Source organism: Nycticebus coucang, chromosome 14, assembly GCF_027406575.1.
Source record: "Nycticebus coucang isolate mNycCou1 chromosome 14, mNycCou1.pri, whole genome shotgun sequence".
NCBI classification, from domain to species: Eukaryota; Metazoa; Chordata; class Mammalia; order Primates; family Lorisidae; genus Nycticebus; species Nycticebus coucang.
This window is the reverse complement of record NC_069793.1, coordinates 56,819,456-56,845,225: the sequence shown is the minus strand read 5'-3', so window position 1 is coordinate 56,845,225 and position 25,770 is coordinate 56,819,456. Positions and strand designations below refer to the sequence as shown.

Sequence of the window (25,770 nt, the reverse complement as noted above, 5' to 3'; positions counted from 1 at the left end):
CTTCTCTTCCAGCTATTCTGAAATACATATGTATACATTACTGTTAAAAACTTCAAATAAGCAACCTAACAATGCATCTTAAAGAAATAGAAAAGCAAGAGCAAACTACACCCAAAATTAGTCGAAGAAAGTGTAGCGGGGAGAGGGGAAAATTCAGGATTTCAAATGGTTGAGTAAAGAGTGTCCTCATAAAAATTACTCCCAAATTACAAAATTAATGGGAAACATGAATCTACACTTCATATACAAAAAAGCTAGGATGTAACCTAAATTACTATATGGGAAAGGGAGTGCCCAATACAATGAGATCAAATGATGTGTGTCATTTGATGATGAAGGAACAGTTCAGACAAAGAGAGAAGCACCGAGTTCTCCAGAGCTGAAGTTTTCAAACTGTGGTTCCTGGATTAAGAGCATCAGAAGGACCATGGAACTTGTTGGAAATTCAGGGTATTAGGCTCTAGCATAGATCTACCAAAACAGAAAATTTTTGTATGAATCTCAATAATATGTGTTTTAATTATCCATACAGGTGATTCCAATACACACTAAAGTTTGAAAAATCATGGCAAGTGACAGTCCTTGGGAAAAAAAAGAAAGAAAAAAACATAATCTTTTTGTTTGGAACTAAGAGAACTACAAGGTAGTTAAAGGCTTCCCTGGAACTGCTTGACATAATTTAGAAGCTATGAAGCATGGATAAACAAAGGATCACAATGTCGTACCCAGCAAAAGGACCCCTAAAAGCCCCTAACTGTCTCAGCCTGAGTCCCTGCACATCTCAAACCCCCCCTTTGGGTTAATTCCTCAGACAGGTTTCAGAAGAGAACAAGGAAGTTCCCTGAGTTCTCAAGAACTCCTAGCAACAGGTAACAATGGGAAAACTATTTGTGAGTAGCATAATATGAGGCAATGTGAGCTCCAATTATCGGATGACAGGGAGCAATAGATGGGAATTACTCATCTTCCTCATGAAAATTAAGTTGTGTTATGCAGTAATGCTTCTCAAACTAGTTTAAAGTATATCCAAGTCATGTGAGGATCTTATGAAAATGCAAATTAGAATTCTTGGAGTCTAGGATGAGACCTCAGATTCTACGTTTTGAATATCCTAAATGATGCCCATGTGTCAAGCCCACAGTTGAATAGCAGGTTTATAAAGGACATTACTGCTAACCATGAGTAATCCCTGCTAATTTAACACAAGATCACGCCCCCTCTTCAAACAAACATCCAATCCAAACTAAATGTTGCTATAGAGTGAATAAAAATTCTGACCAAAAATATTGCCAAAACTTGAAGTAACTTTTTCTATAAAAGAAACATGCAGGGCAGCGCCTGTGGCTCAAAAGAGTAGAGCACCAGCCTCATATACCAGAGGTGGTGGGTTCAAACCTGGCGCCAGCAAAAACTGCAAAACACACACACACGCGCACACACACACACACACACACACAAAAGTACATGCTGAAGAAAAAGGTGGAAAAACAACAGAAATTGATTAAACAAATCATAATAGGCAGGTGTCAAGAAAGGTGTCAAATGAAAAAAAAAAATCACAAATGTGATGTCCAAATGGAAGCATTGAAATAAAGGATGAGATACTGCTGGAATCCAGTAGTAAGGAGAAGACAGAATAATTCAGTAAAATAAAAGAGAAACAGTCTTCTAATGATTAAAGTGAGAAATATAGATGACTTGGAAGCTAAGAAAAAAGGTCTATACATGGTTAATATATCTAGAAACCTAATAAAAAGTTTAAAGAATTGTCTCTATCTCATAAAGTTGGTTCGATATTAAATCAAAGAAAAGTGTACGGATCTTGAAACAATGCCTGGCATACAAGAGCTCCAAAATGTGATAGCTTTTCTATTATTGTGATTCCTGTAATTATGACTACCACTGCTGTTATCATGGCTGATCCTTTCAGAAACACTAAATGTTTCCATTAGCATTATACTCATCATCATCGTCATCATTATCTTTTATAAACAGATAAGCTAATGCTCACAAAGACCTAGAACAGCGGTTCTCAACATGTGAGTCACAACCCACAGGAACTGTATTAAAGGGCTGCAGCATTAGGAAAGTTGAGAACCCCTGACCTAGAAGATGGCAAAACCAGTATTTGAAATCATGTTTATTTAATGCTTGCTGCATGTTTTCACTAAGCCTTGCTCCCAGTCATTTAAATTATGTTGATGCATAATTAATTAGCATCAACAACTAGCATATATTTAAATTAAAAATGTCTAAATCATTAAAAACTTTCTACTCTATTCCACATGGAATAGAGGAATACATGGAATTGACCCGCATTTAATACCAGTACAGATTGTTTTATTCTGTCTGCTGTAATTGCAGATCAAATGTGGATTAAGCAGCCTTGGTTTCCATCTAGTGGAACCTTGGTCTGTCATTCCAAATATACACTTTCCCTCTCACAAGTTAAAGTATCAATACCCAAAATTCTGCAATTGTGTTGCGGCCAGACATGGAGATGCGCTCACATTCATCTGCAAGAAAAGATTTATACAACCCAATGGGTTCGTTGCACAGTTACATTGTGTCGGGGTCCCTTCATTGTCACCACTTATCAGCTGGGACTGGCCAGGTCTCCAGCCCTCGGCTTATTTAGGTTCCAGACACTGACCACTAGGCTACCTTCCTCGGGAACAATAGCTCTTAGATGCCTAAGGGCTATTTGCTTTAGCAGAAGGGAAAGAGAGAGAAAGACAGTATTTGAGGAAGTAAAGCAGTCTTAGTAAGAAGAATACATCTTAGCAGACTTTAGCAGCCTTTTGTAGAGAAAGAGACGCCATACAGGCACTCTGCAGGCAGAAGAAGCCACAGAGTCAGAGTGAGCAGATCCGTAATAGAATACACGCCCTAACCGCCCTCTCGTCCAGCTCTTATAAACATACTCCCGTGGCTCTTAACACCACAGGTGTAGAGACTGCCAATCACTGATGCTCTCATCTGGCGAGCTCTCATGCTCGTTAGGAGAGCCAATTCTCTCCCTATGACCTTTTTATCAAGATGTTACATTGTCAAGCTATACAAGAGTTTCTTATAACTCTCACTCCTTGCCATAATCTATACAGGCCGCTACAACATTACACCCTTTCTGGGTGAAGGGCACACCTGTAATTGTGACTTAAAATATGCAAAAACAAACTATGGAACCAAAATGTATGTACCCCCTTAATATTCTGAAATTTAAAAAAAATTTTTTTTTAATTTTAAAAAAGAAAAGACTTACAGGCCCATGCTTGTGATCTCAGCATGGTAGGAGGTAGGAGGATCGCTTGAGGCCAGGAGTTGCAGACCATCCTGGGCAACATAGCTAAACTACATAGGTACAAAAACTAAAAAAATAAAAATGCCTGTAATCCCAGCTACATGGGAGGCTGAAGGAGAAAGATCACCTGAGCCCAAGAGCTTGAAGCTGCCGTGAGATACGATCACACTACTGCATTTTAGCCTAGATGACAGAGTGAGACTGGTTTTTAAAAAGAAAAGAAAATTAAAAAACCAAAAAACAAAAAGAAGACTTGCTGTAAAGTTGCAAAGCTTCAAGGTCAGCCTCAATTTTGAGCTCATGACACTCCCTTCTTGGAGACACCCACTCAATGACTGAGAAAGGATCTGGCATTTCCAACCCATGCAGGAAACTGCTGATAGACAATCCAGAGCTCCCTGTTGCCCTGCAAGGAGACTATGCAAGGCTGACTTAGCAGTCAGAAAGGTCCTTCTGTGAAGAATGTTTTATCTCCTTTCCTATCCCTGGTGTCTGCACTCCTAACTCCATCTGAGTGTCTGCTTCCTAGAAACCCTAACCAGCACACAGGATACTCAAAGTTGTTGGTGAAAGTAGTTGTAAAATAGGGTTTCAAGACTGGATATTCAGGACCAACTGGCCAGGAGATTCCCATCCCAAGTGGTATATGGAGTGCAGATAATTCTGGGCACAACATACAAGTTCAATGATAAAAGCTTTCAGGAATGGTGACTTGGAATTATGTACTATGGAGGGAAATTCACTGGCCAGTGAAATGATTCAGAGATGGAAATGTCCAGGGGCAGTGAAGGGATGATGTACTGTTACATCATAAACATATACTTGTAAAACTTAGAAGTTTGACCAATAAAAATTCCTTATATAATATTTCAATTGGATAAAATTTTATATTGATAAATACATAGCAATATGTATGTATATGTATGTTGATAGAGGTGTCTATATGAATCTAAAGGATACTAATTTTCTTTGGCAAAATTTCTTTTCTCATAGTTTCAGTTGACTACCAACCCCAAGACCATTCAAGAACTTTGAATCACTACTTAGCCTCAAACTCAAAGAGAATGTGGATGAGTCTGACCACATTCACCTGAGGCCAGGAGTTGCAGACCATCCTGGGCAACATAGCTAAATGTTCTCATTACCTTGGAAATGTAATGAGAGGAATTCAAGAAGACTTGAAATTACTGCTTTCTGTATGTATTATAGCAGGAATCAGACACTAGATGTATCCTGAGATATTGAACTTCCTCCTAACTCTGAGACATTGGAAAGCTCTGACAAACATCAGATTTGGTATCACAAAAGAGGAAATATCCCCTGTAGTTGACTAAACCAACATGTAAAGAAATGCCCCTAATTTTGGAATTCAAGTGGTAAAATCACTTGATTACTGGCCCTGGCTTCTGAGGGCTGAATGAAACAAGAACACTAAGGTAACTTGGCCATACACACAGAAGGTGGTCAAGTAACAACCCCCTTATACACTATCTTTCAGATCTCCTTTTTTATTATTAAATCATAGTTATGTACATTAATGCAATCATGTGATGGTTTTATATACATTTCGAAATATTTTTACATTTCCTAAGGCTCCCTCCTGAGCACTGCTCTGTCACAAGTTTTCTTCGAGTACTTTGTGCCTGTTCCATACGCTGAGTCTGCTCCAAGTCTTCAGCAAGCGAACATCTTTCCTCAGACTATTCCTTTTGTACTAATTCAAAAAAGTATTTGTTAAGCACCTACTCTGTCCCAGGCACTGTGTTAGGCAGGTGATACACAGTGGTGAACAAACCATACAGTCACTGTCCTCATCGAGCTTATTATCAAATGTGGTAATAAAACATTAAACATATCACATATTTCAATATATAAAGAAAGCTCAAGGTAATAAGCACTTAGGAAAAGAGAGAGAAGGGATCGACAAGAGGCACTTAACATTAACCATGCAATGTTAAATGAAGAATCATAGAAAAAGTTATAGCAGTTTTTTATTTCAGGGTGAAGTTAGATATTTCAGTCCACTTGGGGAAAGATTCAGCAGTAGCTCCTTTCATATCTCCAAGTCATGCTCACAGTGTCTGGAGCTTAGAATTAGAAAACACCTCATGATTAACTTGACTGGCAGGGGAGCCTCAATTCTTTTCCACACAAATCAACTCTACTTTAGGTGTGTTCCCTCATTCTCCCACAGTTCTCTTCTGCAAGCATTCAAAGTTCCATTGTTGCAGCAGATAAAATGATTCATTCTGATTGGTTGGGTTTTTTTGCTTCTCTGTTTGTTTTTTGTTGTGTTGTGTGTTTTGTTTTCTTTTGTTCTGTTTTGTTGAGATAAACTCTTGTTCTATTTGCCCAGGTTACACTACCATGGCTTTAGCCTAGCTCACAACAACCTCAAACTCTTGGGTTCAGGGATCCTTCTACTTCAACCTCCCAAGTAGCTGTAACTAGAGGTACCCTCCACAATGCCCAGATAATTTTCTACTTTTATTAAAGATGGGGTCTCACTCCTGCTCAGGCCATTCTGAAACTTCTAAGCTCAAGCAATTTTCCTACCTTGGTTCCAAGTAGTGCTAGGCTTACAGGAATGAGACTATGCACAAATTTTTCATTCTGGAAAAGGTAACAGTGTTAGTGATTTGGTTCAAGGACTACAGAAAGTAAACATGAGTGTTAATTATATTTGTTTCTTACATACACAAAAACAAGAAATGCTTCATTAATTCTTTATAAACAGAGAATCTGGGACACATTGGCCTACAAATGGAAATTTAACAAGTCTCTACTACAATGGATGTAGAGGATACCAAGAGCCAGACAACCTCTGAGCAAGATTATTTACAGCTGGGGAGCAGACCCTTGGGCAATTTGTCCACAGTTGCTAGTTGCAGAGAAAGAGGCTGAGCCCATGGTGATCCTTAGACACATAGTCATTGTCTAATACTCCCCTCATTTGTCTTGTATTGTCTCAATAAAAGGCTACTGGGGTGGTTGCTCGGGCAACCTTGCAATCAAGATTAGCATGCCTCCTACAAGCTTGTATTTCTTTTTTCTTTTTTTTCTTCTTTTTAGACACTTTATTATGGAAAAATTTCATCGTACACAGTGTATGGAATGTTCCCAGCACTCAACCTTCAGTACTTAGCAACACTATGATGTTCATTATTTTATCTAACTGTCCATTCACTTTTCACCCCCTCTTGATTATATTTTATTATTTTTTTCTTTTTTTATCTTATTATTAAATCATAGCCGTTAAAGTATCTCAAGAATGGGAGAAAAAGTATCCAATGTACTCAGCCCTACTATGAAACTACTTTATGGCTTTCATATGAAAGCTATAACCCAGTTATAACATAAGAATATGGGAAAAGGGGAGAGGGAGGGGAGGGAGGGGGGAGGATGAGCGGAGGGAGGGTGATTGGTGGGATTACACCTATGGTGCATCTTACAATGGTACGTGTGAAACTTAGTAAATGTAGAATATAAATGTCTGTTTATATAAATATAAACTAAGCTTGTACTTCTAATTCGCATCATGCCTAGTTCCTTCCTGTGGTAATCACCAGGGCCATAGGGATGACAAATGGAAAAGAGCTCTATGAAGTGAAAATTCAGGAAAATTTTCATGTAGTCCTCTACACACCAACATTGAATATACAGAAAGAATACCTAGAGAAATTACTGTTGCATAACAATGTGTGTGAGTTGATGAAGTAGAACCAATTGGAGCCACAAGAATGGATGTACATTCTTTACTTATTCATGAAACAGATTTTCTACTCCAGAAGTAAAAATGTCATCACTCTATTTGTTGGCATCTACCTTTTTATGAGAGCACAGTGCCCTTGAGGTAAGTCTGAACACCCTACAGTCGTTTTGTTTTTTGGTTTGTTTTTTTTGGGGGGGGGGGTGTTTGCTTGTTTTTGTTTTTGAGACAGAGTCTCACTATGTAACACTCAGTAGACTGCCATGGCCTCACAGCTCATAGCAACCTCAAACTCTTGGGCTTAAGCAAGTCTCTTCCCTCAGCCTCCCAAGTACCTGGGATTACAGGAGCCCACCACAATGCTTGGCTATTTTTTTTGTTGCAATTGTCATTGTTGTTTAGCTGACCTGGAGCCAGGTTCAAACCCACCAGCCTCGGGGTATGTGGCTGGTGTCATAACCCCGGTGCTATGGGCTCCAAGACCCTACAATCATTTTGAAATGTAATTTAGCAAGAGCTACTAAAATTTGTAAGCACACTTTTTTTATATCTCAACATATAAACAAATATATCACACAGATTTACAGACATCAATACACAAGGAACATAATGGAACAAAGGATCTGTTGAAGCATCATCTTAATGACAGTAATCCAGTATGATGAGGAAGTTCATAACAGAGAAAGGGAAGAACATATTATTGTATGATATGCTATGAAAACTTATACATATACTAAATATAAGTGACAGCACTATGTTATTGAAAGGGAGAGATCCCCTGATACACATTCAAATATCTACAACTCAACAAATTAAACACATTCACATCAGAATGGAAAAATGTTTTTGAAATGTATTAAATTTAATTAATGGACAATAGGTTAGTAGCCAAATATCACAAGGCTTTTCAAACATAGTCAAACTGTATGTCAAAACATCTTTCTTTGGCATATTTTTATCAATGCCCTTTTCATCTCATTATTTCTCAAACTGTAGATAAGTGGATTCAGCAGAGGTGTAAGCAGTGAGTAAGCCAATGATATCAGTTTCTTGGTTTCTGCTGAGTAGCCAGATTTGGGTTGCAAATATGTCAGGATGGCTGTGCCATAGAAGAGGGTCACAGATGTGAGATGAGAGGCACAGGTGGAAAAGGCCTTTTGCCTCCCAGTAGTTGATGGCATCTTCAGGATGGCATAAAGAATTTGAATGTAAGACAAGACTATCAATAAGAAAGGGACAATAATCATCAAAACAGTAACTGTTGAGGCATATATTTCAAACACAAATGTGTCTGCACATGTAAGCTCTAACACTGCTGGAGCTTCACAGAAGAGATGATTAATTTCATTGGAGCCACAAAAGGGAAAACTAAATACCCATGTGGTCCACACAGTAGCCTCCATGATCCCTGAAATCCATGAGAACATTATTAATGTCATAAAAACTCTTGTGTTCATAATCACTGGGTAGTTCAGAGGATGGCAAATTGCAGCAAATCGGTCATAAGCCATTGCTCCCAAGAGAAAACATTCCATCCCACCAAAAAGAATAATGAAATACATCTGTGCAAAACAGCTCACAAAAGACATCACAGTTTTCTCAGTGGAGAGGACCACCAGCATTTCAGGCATGATGACCGCACTGAAACACACTTCCACCACAGATAAGTTCAGGAGGAACTGGTACATGGGAACATGAAGGCTCTGGTCCAGGGATATGACGACTATAATGGTGGCATTTCCCATCAGCATCACCATGTAAATAACCAAGAAAACCCCAAAGAGTGGCTCTTGGAGATCAGGAATAGTAGAGAAACCCAGGAGAATGAATTCAACCACAGAGCTTTGGTTTTGCATTTTCATTTTCAGTAAGGGAGCCCTATATTCATTCTTTTAAGATAGAATTTAAAGTATATTAAAAAATCACACTTCAGTCTCCAGAAATTCTTTGCAAAACCCAGAAGCAGAGCTTATCCTGTTAGAAATTCATTTTGTCAAATTTGGAGAATGGCCAATATCTTGGAATAATGAATTTTTTACATGGAATGGGGAAAGGGAAGAATTCCAGCTGATAAGTACTAAATAATATCAAAGATCTACTTCCATACACTCTATACACTCTATAGTTTGAAAATTAACACAATATTAGTGCAAATAAAATATCTTATGACTTAGGTTCCATTCCCATAACGTAGTTATACAAAACATCCCTTTTTCTCGATTTTAAATAAATATAAAATTTAAGACCACAAAACATAGTGTTAAAAAGCAGACAGATTGAAATTGAAAACCTCAATTTTTTATTGAAAAATGGAAAGTTACAGCAAGTATTCATCAGGTTCAATGCCTGTAACCTTATTAAATGTGATGACATTAAATGTGTAGAAACACATGAAGGGAGCTGTGGTGTAGATGAACCTATCCTACGTGATTTGTGGTCTACGTGCTGATTTCTGCCCACTTTCCAGATATGAAATCATATTAGGATTAAGCCAGATGCAAAATGGTTAGGGTGAATTCTCCTTGCCTCATTCTAGGGACCTAGATGACATAGGAAAAAGACCATTTTTGTGGTCAACATGAACCTGGAATTTAAAAGTTTCCATTCTCTGTTTCCCTCTTGTCATTATTCTTAACTTCCTCCTCATAAAGTCCCTTTAATCATAAATTACTCAAAAAGCACTAATTGACCACCTACCATTGGAGCCCAGACATCAGCGAAGGGCTCACCTCATTATGGAAAATACCTTCTGACTCTACAACCATGACTCTGTATGTCCCACTTCTTGTATCTTGCTACACTTTCTTCTTATTACCACCAATTGAAATTAAGCATATATATATTTTCTGAAATGTATATATACATTTATATATATAGGAAATTCTAAATATCTCACTAAAATACAAACCTCAGGTGGGGAAAATTTAGCTTCCTTCTTTGTTATATCTCAGTGCCTACAACTGTTCCTGGCCCTTCAGAGATGCTGAGTCAAAGTTGGTTAAAGAAACGAATAAAACTATTAGAAAAATCAAGATGCTACCTGTAAAAGAGTGTCTAAAAGAAAAGTAAACCAAGTACATGACATACTGGGGAAGGAGAAACAATAAGATGTGTGTTGAAATTTAAATGGGAGAAGGATAAAATCTGAAATAGGTGGGGGGGATCACAATCACAGGATGCCTTGGGTGGGAAGAAGAAGGCATAAGATGAGGGCCCAGTTGTCTGATTCAAAGGTGCTTGATGACAACATAGAACTGGAATGGAGGCCCATTGGCCTTTGTGGGATGATTTGAAAACCAGAGGAAATTCACTGTGTGCAATGAGGAAGCCAGGAGGACCAACAGACACAGCAAGCTGAAGAAATATGCTGGCTTAGTGCAGATCAGTAGGAATACAGAAGATGGTGAAAGACAAATTCATTTATTCCTGAATTTGACCATAGTCATGTACTAAAATCAAATGCCCATATTAACCACAATAATTCTGTCAAAAAAAAGTCCCATGATCCTGATTGCGCAATCAAATATTTCAAACCCATTTTCAATGGGGAAAGAAAGCACAAATACATACTCAGTTCCAAATACAATAGAAACTCCCTACTTGAACACCTCCCTACATTGACTACTTCCTAAGGTGACCTAACTTACATGGACCATTCAGCCCCACATGTGTATATCAGTACAGTAACCTTAGTTCCTTATATTTCACTTCCTATGTTAATCAGTTTATTACAGTCCTTAGGTACTCAACTTACAAAGGTTCTACTATATATAAAAGTAGATTGCTTTGAAAATTAGAAAACTTAGAATACCATCTTAAAAAATGCAAAACTTTTACAGAACAAATTAAAGGCATATAATATAACAAGATTGTTATAAGTGATAAAGAGAAAGTGACCATGAATACTCTATCTTTCCTCTATAGCTTCAAAGACCCTAACTGTGTCTTGGAAATTTACTGACATGTTATATTTAGGCACATTTCCTTTCCAAGGTTTCAGCCTGTAGATGGGAAGATGAAAGTGTTGGACTTCCTGACCAAGCTCCTCGCTTGAGTTGCAAACTTCTAAGACATGATGTTAGTGCATGCAAAATACTTATACCTTGAAAATACCTTCAGTATTTTCCCTAAACAGAAATTGACTTGCATCAAAGCAAAAGTCTACTACTTCAAATCCTTCAGCCATTCCTGGCGCTTCCTGAGCACAGACACATCATTTCAACAGCATTTCCAACTATTAGTGCGAAGAACTATAAATGGGAACACAACCAACAGCCACACATGCAGAATCTACACTTCTTACCTATATTCAGTCTCTTTAATTTTCATAGTTATTTTATCAGAAGTTTCACCTCTAGCCAATGCCACCTATTCATAAATACAGGTTAGTGATTCACTGCACTGCTTCTATAACATTGCATGATATAGAATCATATGCCCTGGAGAATCCTTCCCTGGACAATATGGAATCACTTCATACAGACCTTCCCATGTTATATAACTAAAGAGGGCTCAACTTGGGCACTTAGGTGAGAAAGCTCAAGAGCACACACTTGGAGCCCTGCTCCTTCCAGTGTCTCTGGGGAATGAATGCTTCTTCACACAAGAGATTCAATTCCACTAGGACACTCCTGTATGAGGTGAAGGCAGAGGCTGAATGAATATTGTCATTAAGGAGAGAAGGGAGGCTTGAGGAGGGTATGAGCAAAGACAGGTGGCCTAGAATTTCATGGGACAGAATGCACAGTTTGTGTAATGGAAGTAAACAAGAAAAGGAAAGTATATTCAAGGCTCTTAGTAGAAAGCTTGGATGCTCCCACACCAAAGGACTTTTATCTCCTTGAGAAGAAATTCAAAGTCCCTGAAACAATCAAGAAAAATTTATCAGTACTATTGATTTCATACACAGAGCTTTTTTCTTTTCTTTTCTTTTTTTTAACAAAGACTCACTATGCCACCCTCGGTAGAATGCAATGGCCTCACAGCTCACAACAACCTCAAATTCTAGGGCTCAAGCAATTCTCTTGCCTCAGTCTCCCAAGTACGTGAGACTACATGTGCCCACCACAAGGCCCAGATATTTTTGTGGCAGTTGTCATTGTTGTTTAGCAGGCTCGGGCTGGGTTTAAACATGCCAGCCTCAGTGTATGTGGCTGACACTGTAACCACTATACTACGGGCACCAAGCCCACAGTCCTTTTCAACTTGGAGTCAAAATATCTGTACTGGCTTGTATAACATTGAATACACCTATAAACTTTCTGGTTCCATTATTTTCTCTGCAAAATAATGATGATGGTATTAATTTCATAAGGGAAATATGAGAATCAGAGAACTCGGGGCTCAGTCTAAACTAGCCTGAGCATTGAGGAAGACCACAAACTCTGTCTCAGGAGAATGCAGGTGTGAATGAATCTGCTGGCTTGGATACATCTAAATCCAGACAATGTGCTCAGATCAAGGTTCTTCTTTTCTTCTTCTCATCTGTTTTCATGGATTGGGTTCTATTCTCAAGAAGTTCTTCCTTCCTGGTGGCAATAAGCCTGCCAGAAACACTTAGGGACACATTCTCCCTAATCTGTGTGCAGTGGGAAATGTACCAGTGATCCTGAGGAAAGGGGATCTCATTCACAGAATCCAGTCCAGGCACCCCCCCCACATCATTCATCATGATAGGATTTCATGCACAGAAATGAGCCAGTCACACGCCCCAGAGATGGGAAAAGCTGCCTAAATATGGATATTTTATGATTCCTATTTCATAATATGCCATGGACGCATCTGTGGTACTGACATGTTCTACATGTTGATATCAGTGATTGTGTCATAGGTGATGTCCAGTGAGAAGTCATCGAGATGTAGGTCATAACGTGCATGCTTTTCTATATGTATATCAGATTTCAGTGAAAAAGGTATAAAGGGGCATTTCACACATATGCAAAAGAGGATAAACTAAAAGCAATATTAACATCGATATCTAACTCAAGCCACTATGTCATTTATGTAACAGCAATCAAAATGTGGAGATTTTAACACACCTTTCTCAAAGTTTGAGAGACCAAATAGAAAACAAAGAAATGCCAGTGGGATAATTTGAATAGTAAAATTTTTTTACCTCACCAATCACACATTTTTGTCTCAACATATCTATGAGATGTTTACAAAATTTGATGATATGTTTTGTCCAAAAGAAAATCCCAATAAATTCCAAAATCTTGATAGTCATAGACACACAGCATTATTTGCAAAAAAAAAAACTGCCCCAAGATTATGAAAGAGAACTTTCTAGACATGCCAAGAGATTCTGGATTTCAGATAGCTGACAGTTTCAGAACTCCAGCATCACTCAACACAAATAAGACATCCCCCAGGCACATTATAATCAATTTCACTAAAGTTAATATGAAAGGAGAAAATTCTGAAAGCAGCCAGATGAAAGAAAACCATCACCTACAAGGGGAAGAATATTAGAATAACTGCAGATCTCTCTGCTGAAAACTGTCAAGCTAGAAGAGGATGGTAATCGATTTTTAATCTCCTAAAGCAAAATAACTTTCAACCCAGGATCCTGTACCCAGCCAAACTGAGTTTTATTTATGATGCAGAAATTAAATACTTTAATGACACTCACATGTTGAAGAAATTTGCCACAACTAAACCAGCTCTCCAGGATATTCTCAGACCTATCCTCCATAAAGACCAGCGTAATTCTCCTCCACAAAAGTAAACCCACCCAAAAAATTTTTGATCAAATTCCAACTTTCACAGTCGCAAAAGTATTAAAAATGTCCACCGGTCTCTCGAAAGGCTTATCATACTCTCAATTAATGTGAATGGTTTAAATTGTCCTCTAAAGAGGAATAGGTTGGTGGACTGGATACAAAAACTCAAGCCAGATATCTGCTGCATCCAAGAATCACATCTTACATTAAAAGACAGATATAGACTCAAGGTGAAGGGATGGTCATCTATACCCCAGGTAAATGGAAAGCAGAAAAAAGCAGGTGTTGCAATCCTATTCACAGATGCAATAGACTTTAAACCAACTAAAATAAGGGAGGATAAGGATGGACACTTAATATTTGTTAAAGGTAATATTCAATATGATGAGGTTTCAATTATTAATATTTATGCACCCAACGAGAACGCACCTCAATTTATAAGAGAAACTCTAACAGACATGAGCAACTTGATTTCCCCGAGATCCATAGTAGTTGGAGATTTTTAACACCCCTTTAGCAGTGCTGGATAGATCCTCCAAAAAGAAGCTAAGCAAAGAAATCTTAGATTTAAACTTAACCATTCAACATTGGGACTTAACAGACATCTACAGAACATTTCATCCCAAAAAAACTGAATACAGATTCTTATCATTAGCCCACGGAACATACTCCAAAATTGACCACATCCTAGGCCATGAATCTAACCTCAGCAAATTTATAAAAATAGAAAATATTCCTTGCATTTTCTCAGACCATCGTGGAATAAAAGTTGAACACAATAACAACAGGAATCTGCATAACCATACAAAAACATGGAAGCTAAATAACCTTATGCTGAAGGATAGATGGGTTTTAGATGAGATTAAGAAGGAAATCACGGGCGGCGCCTGTGGCTCAAGGAGTAGGGCACCAGTCCCATATGCCGGAGGTGGCGGGTTCAAACCCAGCCCCGGCCAAAAAAAAAAAAAAGAAGGAAATCACCAAATTTTTGGAACAAAACAATAATGAAGACATGAATTATCAGAACCTCTGGGATACTGCAAAGGCAGTCCTATGAGGGAAATTTATAGCACTGCAAGCCTTCCTCAAGAAAACAGAAAGATAGGAAATTAATAACTTAATGGGACATCTCAAGCACTGGAGAAGGAAGAACATTCCAACTCCAAACTCAGCAGAAGAAAAGAAATAACCAAAATCAGAGCAGAATTAAATGAAATTGAAAACAAAAGAATTATACAACAGGTCAATAAATCCAAAAGTTGGTTTTGTGAAAAGGTTGATAAAATAGATAAACCTTTGGCCAACCTAACCAGGAAAAAAAGAGTAAAATCTCTAATTTCATCAATCAGAAATGGTAACCATGAAATAACAACAGACCACTCAGAAATTCAAAAAAATCCTTAACGAGTACTACAAGAAACTCTACTCTCAGAAATATGAAAATCTGAAAGAAATTGACCAATACCTGGAAGTACATCACCTACCAAGACTTAGTCAGAATGAAGTGGAAATGTTGAACAGGCATATATCAAGTTCTGAAATAGCATCAACTATGCAAAATCCCCTAAAAAGAAAAGCCCAGGATCAGATGGCTTTACATCAGAATTCTACCAAACCTTTAAAGAAGAATTAGTACCTATGTTACTAAACCTCTTCCAAAATATAGAAAAAGAAGGAATACTACCCAACACATTCTACAAAGCAAACATCACCTGGATCCCTAAACCAGGGAAAGACCCAACAAGAAAAGAAAATTATAGACCAATATCACTAATGAATATTGATGCAAAAAATACTCAAGAAGATCTTAACAAACAGAATCCAACAACACATCAAAAAAATCATAGACCACGACCAAGTGGAATTTATCCCAGGGTCTCAAGGCCGGTTCAATATACATAAATCTGTAAATGTAATTCAGCACATAAACAAACTAAAAAATAAAGACCATATGATTCTCTCAATTGATGCAGAAAAAGCTTTTGATAATATCCAGCATCCCTTCATGATCAGAACACTTAAGAAAATTGGTATAGAAGGGACATTTCTTAAACTAATAGAGGCCATCTACAGCAAACCCACAGTCAATATCATATTGAATGGAGTTAAATTGAAATCATTTCCACTCAGATCAGGAACCAGGCAAGGTTGCCCATTGTCTCCATTGCTCTTTAACATTGTAATGGAAGTTTTAGCCATTGCAATTAGGGAAGAAAAGGCAATCAAGGGTATCCACATAGGGTCAGAAGAGATCAAACTTTCATTCTTCGCAGATGACATGATCGTATATCTGGAAAACACTAGGGATTCTACTACAAAACTTCTAGAAGTGATCAAGGAATATAGCAATGTCTCAGGCTACAAAATCAAAACCCATAAATTTGTAGCCTTTATATATACCAACAATAGCCAAGCTGAAAAAAACAGTCAAGGACTCTATTCCTTTCACAGTAGTGCCAAAGAAGATGAAATATTTGGGAGTTTATCTAACAAAGAATGTGAAAGATCTCTATAAAGAGAACTATGAAACTTTAAGAAAAGAAATAGCTGAAGATGCTAACAAATGGAAAAACATATCATGCTCATGGCTGGGAAGAATCAACATCACTAAAATGTCTATACTACCCAAAGCAATATATAATTTTAATACAATTCCTATCAAGGCTCTATTGTCATATTTTAAAGATCTTGAAAAAATAATACTGCGTTTTATATGGAATCAGAAAAAACCTCAAATAGCCAAGACATTACTCAGAAATAAAAACAAAGCAGGGGGAATCATGCTACCAGAACTGAGACTGTACTATAAATCGATAGTGATCAAAACAGCATGGTACTGGCACAAAAGCAGAGAAGTAGATGTCTGGAACAGAATAGAGAACCAAGAGATGAATCCAGCTACTTACTGTTATTTGATCTTTGACAAGCCAATTAAAAACCTTCAGTGGGGGAATTTGGAGACAAGGTGGCAGACTGAACCCAGCTTTCAACAGAGGCTCCCATCCAGAAGGAGAGTTAAGGGACAGGAATTTCGCAAGTATCCTGGTGGACTTGAGCCTCAACAAGAGAAAAGGTTGAAGAACGCACATCAACACCACTGAGGCAAGCTGTGATCACAAGGACGCAAACAAAAGGTACAAAATCCACCACCAAGCGGACGGGAGTCCCCCTCCCCCATGGGACCGGCTCAAGAGCCCCACAATTAAACAAGTGGACAGAAATTAAAGGCCTTCCCACTACACTCCACGGGAGAGACCTTCTAAAAACTGGACCTACCTCGCCTACTGGGGTGCCGTGGCGTTCTCCTGCCAGGCATAAAACTGAATAAAATTTTAAAAATCCTTTGCCGGCAACCCTGAATCCCCAACACTCCCCTCCCACCCACTGAGGTCTGGAGGCCAGTCCCCCAGGATTTCGGATCCTTGAGTGATTTCTCAAGGGGAGTGGACAGTCCCCAAGTTGCGACTGGTCAGCATTGAATCTGAGGCACGCAAGTGAGGAGAGGGCACCGGGCTGAGGGGGAGTCACGCCTCGGCGGCACTTCCCTGTGGTGCGGTGCAACAGCCCTCCCCGTGCATCAATACAGCCAGACATAAAACTGAATGAAACTCTAGCTTCCCCCCCCACTCTCACTCGGGGTCTAGGGACCTGTCCCCCAGAAGTTCGGATCCTTGGGTGATTTCTCGAGGGGAGCGCACAGTGCCCGAGCCGCAACTGGTCAGCGCTGACTCTGAGACACCCGGGCGAGGAGAAAGCACTCTACTGAGGGGAAGTCACGCCTCAGCGGCACTTTCCTGCACATTAGGTGCAGCAGCCCTCCCCGGGCAACATTACGGGGTCGGGCACAAAACTGAATAAAATTCTAGCTTCCCCACTGAGAGCTGAGAGCCCCTACTCTCACTCGGGGTCTGGAGGCCTATCCCCCAGGAGTTTGGATCCTTGGGTGATTTCAAGAGGGGAGTGCACAGTGCCCGAGCTGCGTCAGGTCAGCACTGACTCTGAGACACGTGAGCAAGGAGAGGGCACTCTGCTGAGGGGAAATCAAGCCTTGGCAGCACTTCCCTGTGGTGCAGTGCAACAGCCCTCCCAGGGCGGGTGTAAAACTGAATGAAACTCTACCTTCCCCCCCACTCCCAATCGGGATCTGGGGGCCTATCCCCCAAGAGTTCGGATTCTTGGGGGATCTCTTGAGGGGTGTGGACCCAGCATAAACTGCGGCCACTCAGTGCTGACTCTGGGGCGTGAGACAGAGGAGAAAAGGGTCGGCTGAGTGCCCACACCAGAGCAGCAGTTCCCTGGAGGTAGATCAACAGCCATTTTTTCTTTAACAGAAGAACGCTCAGTTCTGGATATTCTGAGGCCACACCCCCTGTCTCCCTGGGCAACCAGAGGAGGCCACCGGTAAGCGGGGGATTTCCTGACACTGCTCACAAACCTGGGAAGCTTCCAGGGCGGGGCCGACCCAGAGAGGTGATCGGCAAACCTCCAGTAGCAAAGAGGACACAAACCTCCAGCAGCAAAGATGTTTGAACTCAGACCAGCCCGTCTTCTGTAGGTGATTTCGGCAGGAACAGAGACAGAACCCCGCAAAGTTGTCTGTTCTGTTCTGTTCTGTTAGCAGCATCCGTCAGGGACGGGGCTAAGCCTCAGTGAACACCTCCTTCCCATCACCTGCATCAAGCACTCAAAGATGTCAGGCCCCATCTCCTCCTGCTAGATAGTGGCAGTCTGCGGGGGCCTGGCAGACTTCCTTGCGATTCAGGCAGGTGCAAACCCCTGGAGTGTCTGTTCACTGCAGGCAACTGGGTTAGCCATCTGCAGAGATACCAGTGACTGGGTCCGACGGAAGGGCAAAGTGGGGAAGGAGACATCAACCTTCCCAGACTGCTCTGTTTGCTGGGTGGCTCCTCCTGACCCCACGCTGCACTGGGGTGAGCCGTGTCAGAGGAGTCACCAGGCTCCTGTGATCCAGTTCCCAGAAACATCTAGAACTCTCCCACCCGAGACAGGTGCCGATTGACACAGTTGATTTGGACATTTTGAACTGGGCCAACAGACTGAGGACTTTTCAGGCAGTGCCCTGGGTGTGCCGTTCCAGGAAGGTTTGATTCTCCTTTTCCAACTGGGGCCAGAGGTGGGCGAGCGGGGTGACTTAATTGCTGATTTTTCCACACAGCTGAGACTTCAAGCCAGTGTAGAAGTTACAATAGGATTGAACAGAAACCAGCTGAAAACAATAGAGAACCACTTTGCTCCACCACACCAGACAGGGCCCCAGTTTCTCAGGACACAACACTGTACGGCCAATCGATTAACCCCCAGGGGAAAAACCAAACGGAGTAAAATAACCATGGGGCAGAATCAGCAGAAAAACTCTGGTAACATGAATAACAAGAATAGATCAACCCCCCCAAGAAAAGACACGGCAGATGTGATTGAAGATCCCATTCATAAACAACTGGCTGAGATGTCAGAAATCGAATTCAGAATTTGGATCGCAGACAAGATTAATAAAATGGAATTAGGAATTCGAGGAGAAATTAAAAAGTTGTATCAAGAATTTAACAAATTTAAAGACAAAACCACCAAAGACTTACACACACTGAAGCAAGAATTTACAGCCCTCAAAGATATGAAAAATACAGTAGAATCCCTCAGCAACAGAATGGAGCAAGCAGAAGAAAGGATTTCTGACAGTGAAGATAAAGTCTTCGAACGCTCCCAATCTCTCAAAGAGGAAGAGAAATGGAGAGCAAAAATGGATCACTCACTCAGAGAGCTCTCAGATAATTCGAAAAAAAGGAATATAAGAATAATAGGGATTTCTGAGAATGATGAAGTGGCCTCCAAGGGCACAGAGGCCCTTCTGCATGAAATTATGAAAGAAAATTTTCCAGACATGCCTAGAGAATCTGAAATTCAGATAGCAGACAGCTTCAGAACCCCAGCACGATTCAACCCCAATAAGACATCCCCCAAACATATCATAATTACCTTCACTAAAGTTAACATGAAAGAGAAGATTCTCAAAGCAGTCCGGCAAAAGAAAACTATTACGTACAAAGGTAAGAATATTAGAATAACTGCAGATCTCTCTGCTGAAACTTTTCAAGGCAGAAGAGGGTGATCATCAACTTTTAATCTCCTAAAGCAAAATAACTTTCAACCCAGGATCTTGTATCCAGCCAAACTGAGTTTCATCTATGATGGAGAAATTAAATACTTCAATGACATTCATATGTTGAAAAAATTTGCCATAAGTAAACCAGCTCCTCAGGATATTCTCAGACCTATCCTCCACAATGACCAACCCAATCCTATACCACAAAAGTAAACTCACTCAGAAACTTCGGATCAAACTCCAACTTCCACACTGGTGAAAGGATTAAAAATGTCCACTGGACCTTTGAAAAACTCGATACCCAAAATTCCACCAGACTTATCAATACTCTCCATCAATGTGAATGGCTTAAACTGTCCTCTAAAGAGGCATAGGTGAGCTGACTGGATACAAAAACTCAAGCCAGATATTTGTTGCATACAAGAGTCACATCTCAACTTAAAAGACAAATACAGACTCAGGGTGAAAGGATGGTCATCCATATTTTAGGCAAATGGTAATCAGAAAAAAGCAGGTGTTGCAATTTTATTTGCAGATACAGTAGGCTTTAAACCATCAAAAGTAAGGAAGGACAAGAATGGTCACTTCATATTTGTTAAGGGTAATACTCAATATGATGAGATCTCAATTATTAATATCTATGCACCCAACCAGAATGCATCTCAATTTATAAGAGAAACTCTAACAGACATGAGTAACTTGATTTCCTCCAGCTCCATAATCGTTGGAGATTTCAACACTCCTTTGGCAGTGTTGGATCGATCCTCCAGCAAGAAGCTGAGCAAAGAAATCTTAGATTTAAACCTAACCATCCAATATTTAGATTTAGCAGACATCTACAGAACATTTCATCCCAACAAAACTGAATACAAATACTTCTCACCAGCCCAGGGAACTTACTCCAAAATTGACCACATTTTAGGTCACAAGTCTAACCTCAGTAAATTTAAAGGAATAGAAATTATTCCATGCATCTTCTCGGACCAACATGGAATAAAACTTGAATTGAGTAACAACAGGAATCTGCATACTCATACAAAAACATGGAAGTTAAATAACTTTATGCTGAATGATAGCTGGGTCAGAGATGAGATTAAGAAAGAAATCGCCAATTTTTTGGAACAAAACGACAATGAAGGCACAAACTATCAGAACCTCTGGGACACCGCAAAGGCAGTTCTAAGAGGGAAATTTATAGCACTGCAAGCCTTCCTCAAGAGAACGGAAAGAGAGGAAGTGAACAACTTAATGGGACATCTCAAGCAACTGGAAAAGGAAGAACATTCCAACCCCAAACCCAGTAGAAGAAAAGAAATAACCAAAATTAGAGCAGAATTACATTAAATTGAAAACAAAAGAATAATACAGCAGATCAATAAATCAAAAAGTTTGTTTTCTGAAAAGGTCAATAAAATAGATAAACCTCTGGCCAACCTAATGAGGAAAAAAAGAGTAAAATTTCTAACCTCATCAATCAGAAACAACAAAGACGAAATAACAACAGACTCCTCAGAAATCCAAAAAATCCTTAATGAATATTACAAGAAACTTTATTCTCAGAAATATGAAAATCTGAAGGAAATAGACCGATACTTGGAAGCACGCCACCTTCCAAGACTTAACCAGAATCAAGTGGAAATGTTGAACAGACCCATATCAAGTTCAGAAATAGCATCAACTATACAAAACCTCCCTAAAAAGAAAAGCCCAGGACCAGACGGTTTCACGTCAGAATTCTACCAAACTTTAAAGAGGAATTAGTACCTATATTACTCAACCTGTTCCAAAATGTAGAAAAAGAAGGAAGACTACCTAACGCATTCTATGAAGCAAACATCACCCTGATCCCCAAACCAGGAAAAGACCCAACAAGAAAAGAAAATTATAGACCAATATCACTAATGAATATAGATGCAAAAATATTCAACAAGATCCTAACAAACAGAATCCAGCAACACATTAAACAAATTATACATCATGACCAAGTTGGTTTTATCCCAGGGTCTCAAGGCTGGTTCAATATACGTAAATCTATAAATGTAATTCAGCACATAAACAAATTAAAAAACAACGACCATATGATTCTCTCAATTGATGCAGAAAAAGCTTTTGATAATATCCAGCATCCCTTCATGATCAGAACACTCAAGAAAATTGGTCTAGAAGGGACTTTCCTTAAACTGATAGAGGCCATCTACAGCAAACCCACAGCCAATATCATACTGAATGGAGTTAAATTGGAATCATTTCCACTCAGATCAGGAACCAGACAAGGCTGCCCATTGTCTCCATTGCTTTTCAACATTGTAATGGAAGTTTTAGCCACCGCAATTAGGGAAGAAAAGGCGATCAAGGGTATCCATATAGGGTCAGAAGAGATCAAACTTTCGCTCTTCCCAGATGATATGATTGTGTATCTGGAAAACACTAGGGACTCTACTACAAAACTCCTAGAAGTGATCAAGGAATACAGCAGCATCTCAGGTTACAAAATCAACATTCATAAATCGGTAGCCTTTATATACACCAACAACAGTCAAATTGAAAAAGCAGTTAAGGACTCTATCCCATTCACAGTAGTGCCAAAGAAGATGAAATATTTGGGAATTTACCTAACAAAAGACGTGAAAGATCTCTATAAAGAGAACTATGAAACTCTAAGAAAAGAAATAGCTGAAAATGTTAACAAATGGAAAAACATACCATGCTCATGGCTAGGAAGAATCAACATTATCAAAATGTCCATACTACCCAAAGCAATATATAATTTCAACGCACTCCCTATTAAAGCTCCACTGTCACATTTTAAAGATCTTGAAAAAACATTACTTCGTTTTATATGGAATCAGAAGAAACCTCGAATAGCCAAGACATTACTCAGAAATAAAAACAAAACAGGAGGAATCACACTACCAGACCTCAGACTTTACTACAAATCGATAGTGATCAAAACAGCATGGTATTGGCACAAAAACAGAGAAGTAGATATCTGGAACAGAATAGAAAACCAAGAGATGAATCCAGCTACTTACCGCTATTTGATTTTTGACAAGCCAATTAAAAACATTCAGTAGGGAAAAGATTCCCTATTTAACAAATGGTGCTGGGTGAACTGGCTGGCAACCTGCAGAAGACTGAAATTTGACCCACACCTTTCACCATTAACTAAGATAGACTCTCATTGGATTAAAGATTTAAGCTTAAAACATGAAACTATAAAAATACTAGAGGAGAATGCAGGGAAAACCCTTGAAGAAATTGGTCTGGGTGAGTATTTCATGAGGAGAACCCCCCGGGCAATTGAAGCAGCTTCAAAAATACACTACTGGGACTTGATCAAACTAAAAAGCTTCTGCACAGCTAAGAACACAGTAAGCAAAGCAAGCAGACAGCCCTCAGAATGGGAGAAGATATTTGCAGGGTATATCTCTGACAAAGGTTTAATAACCAGAATCCACAGAGAACTCAAACGCATCAGCAAGAAAAAAACAAGGGATCCCATCGCAGGCTGGGCAAGGGATTTGAAGAGAAACTTCTCTGAAGAAGACAGGCGCACGGCCTTCAGACATATCAAAAAATGTTCATCATCTTTAATCATCAGAGAAATGCAAATCAAAACTACTCTGAGATATCATCTAACTCCAATGAGACTAGCCTATATCACAAAATCTCAAGACCAGAGATGTTGGCGTGGATGCGGAGAAAAGGGAACACTTCTGCACTGCTGGTGGGAATGCAAATTAATACATTCCTTTTGGAAAGATATATGGAGAACACTCAGAGATCTAAAAATAGATCTGCCTTTCAATCCTGTAATCCCTCTGCTGGGCATATACCCAGAAGACCAAAAATCACAACATAACAAAGATATTTGTACCAGAATGTTTATTGCAGCCCAATTCATAATAGCTAAGTCATGGAAAAAGCCCAAGTGCCCATCGATCCACGAATGGATTAATAAATTGTGGTATATGTATACCATGGAATACTATGCAGCCTTAAAGAAAGATGGAGACTTTACCTCTTTCATGTTTACATGGATGGAGCTGGAACATATTCTTCTTAGTAAAGTATCTCAAGAATGGAAGAAAAAGTACCCAATGTACTCAGCCCTACTATGAAACTAATTTGGGGCTCTCACATGAAAGCTATAACCCAGTTACAACTTAACAATAGGGGGAAGTGGGAAAGGGGGAGGTGGGTAGAGGGAGGGGGATCCGTGGTATCACACCTGCGGTGCATCTTACAGGGGTATTTGCGAAACTTGGTAAATGTAGAATGTAAAGGTTTTGGCACAGTAACTGAGATAACGCCGGAAAGGCTATGTTAACCACTGTGATAAAAATGTGTCAAATGGTCTATGAAGCGAGTGTATGATGCCCCATGATCATATCAATGTATACAGTTATGATTTAATTAAAAAGAAAAACCTTCAGTGGGGCTTTCAGCTTTGCTTGTAACCGGTAAAGCTCCACAACCCGGGTTTGCCGGGCCGAGCAGCATGACGTCCACCCTGGAGAACTACATCAACTGAACTGTTGCTGTTATTACTTCTGATGGGAGAATGATTGTGGGAACACTGAAAGGTTTTGACCAGACCATTAATTTGATTTTGGATGAAAGCCACGAGCGAGTATTCAGCTCTTCACAAGGAGTAGAGCAAGTGGTACTAGGATTGTACATTGTAAGAGGTGACAATGTTGCAGTCATTGGAGAAATTGATGAAGAAACATATTCTGCGCTTGATTTGGGGAATATTCGGGCAGAACCTCTAAACTCTGCAGCACATTGAAGAAAAACTACATACTTGGACATCTGTAAATCTTTGTACAGAAACTGATTATTCTGAGGAAACGTGTGGAATTTTTATGAGTGTGTAATTGTGGATTTTGATTACATATTGATTCATTGTAATATGTAAATTAAAATATTTCTACATTTTATTGAAAAAACTTTTTTGCCTAAATTATGTTCGGTAGCTTGATTTTATTTTTCTATTAAATGTGTGAAAATCTCATAATTTGAAAATTTAGAAAAAAGTGCTTTCTGATATTTTACTATTTATGGAACACCAGTGGAAAAGAGAAATTTGTGTGCTGTACAAGTTAAGCATACAAATAACATCAGGAGTGCAGGATGTATATGTTTCTTTCCCTGGTTTTGAGAAAGTCACAGGAAGGTAAATTCTATTTTCTTCAGTTACCTGAATCATCAGCATTTATCCCACTGCACCTAGAGATGGTTTGCCAATACTTTTGAAAGTTGCTCCCTACTATTTAAGAGGCATAGGTATCATAAAAATGTGTTTGGTTGAGAAAAGGAGAAATGCTCTCAAACTTTTACTAGATTGGGTCAAAAATTGGGACTTCAATATTAAGGATGACTGTTGGAGAGGACAATGTTAAAAATCTTTGGATGCGCTTAGGTTAGATATGAAAGAAATCTGAACACATTAACATTGAATTTTACAAGCATTTTATAATCTGAGAAAATTGATTCCATGCAGTCCTAAAAGCCATTGTAGCTTTTAGTTTTGAAAAATTGGAAAATTCTAATATTAAAGTTTTTATTGTTGATAAAAAAAATGAATAAAAACCTTCAGTGGGGAAAAGATTCCCTGTTTAACAAATGGTGCTGGGTGAACTGGCTGGCGATCCTGTAAAAGACTGAAACTTGACCCACACCTTTCACCATGAACTAACATAGACTCTCACTGGATAAAAGATTTAAACTTAAGAGATGAAACTATAAAAATACTTGAAGAAAGTGCAGGGAAAACTCTTGAAGGAATCGGCCTGGGTGAATATTTTATGAGGAGGACACCCCAGGCAATCGAAGCAGTATCAAAAATACATTACTGGGACTTGATCAAACTAAAAAGCTTCTGCACAGCCAAGAACATAGTAAGTAAACCAAG

The 25,770-nt window shown here is 39.2% G+C and overlaps 1 protein-coding gene and 1 pseudogene across 1 annotated transcript; one reads left to right on the top strand and one right to left on the bottom strand.

The window, feature by feature from the left end:
* Positions 1-7,939: 7,939 nt before the first annotated feature.
* Positions 7,940-8,872, bottom strand: LOC128565904 (olfactory receptor 10A3-like). The gene has a single exon (XM_053562695.1). It carries the CDS (start codon positions 8,870-8,872, stop codon positions 7,940-7,942), a length of 933 nt encoding a protein of 310 aa, XP_053418670.1.
* A 15,482-nt stretch (positions 8,873-24,354) lies between these two features.
* On the top strand, positions 24,355-24,645 carry LOC128565748 (U6 snRNA-associated Sm-like protein LSm8; annotated as a pseudogene).
* The last annotated feature ends 1,125 nt before the right edge of the window (positions 24,646-25,770 follow it).

What these genes read in the sequence shown, in the direction of transcription:
- LOC128565904 (XM_053562695.1), bottom strand. Translation starts at nt 8,872, where the DNA reads ATGAAAATGCAAAACCAAAGCTCTGTGGTTGAATTCATTCTCCTGGGT.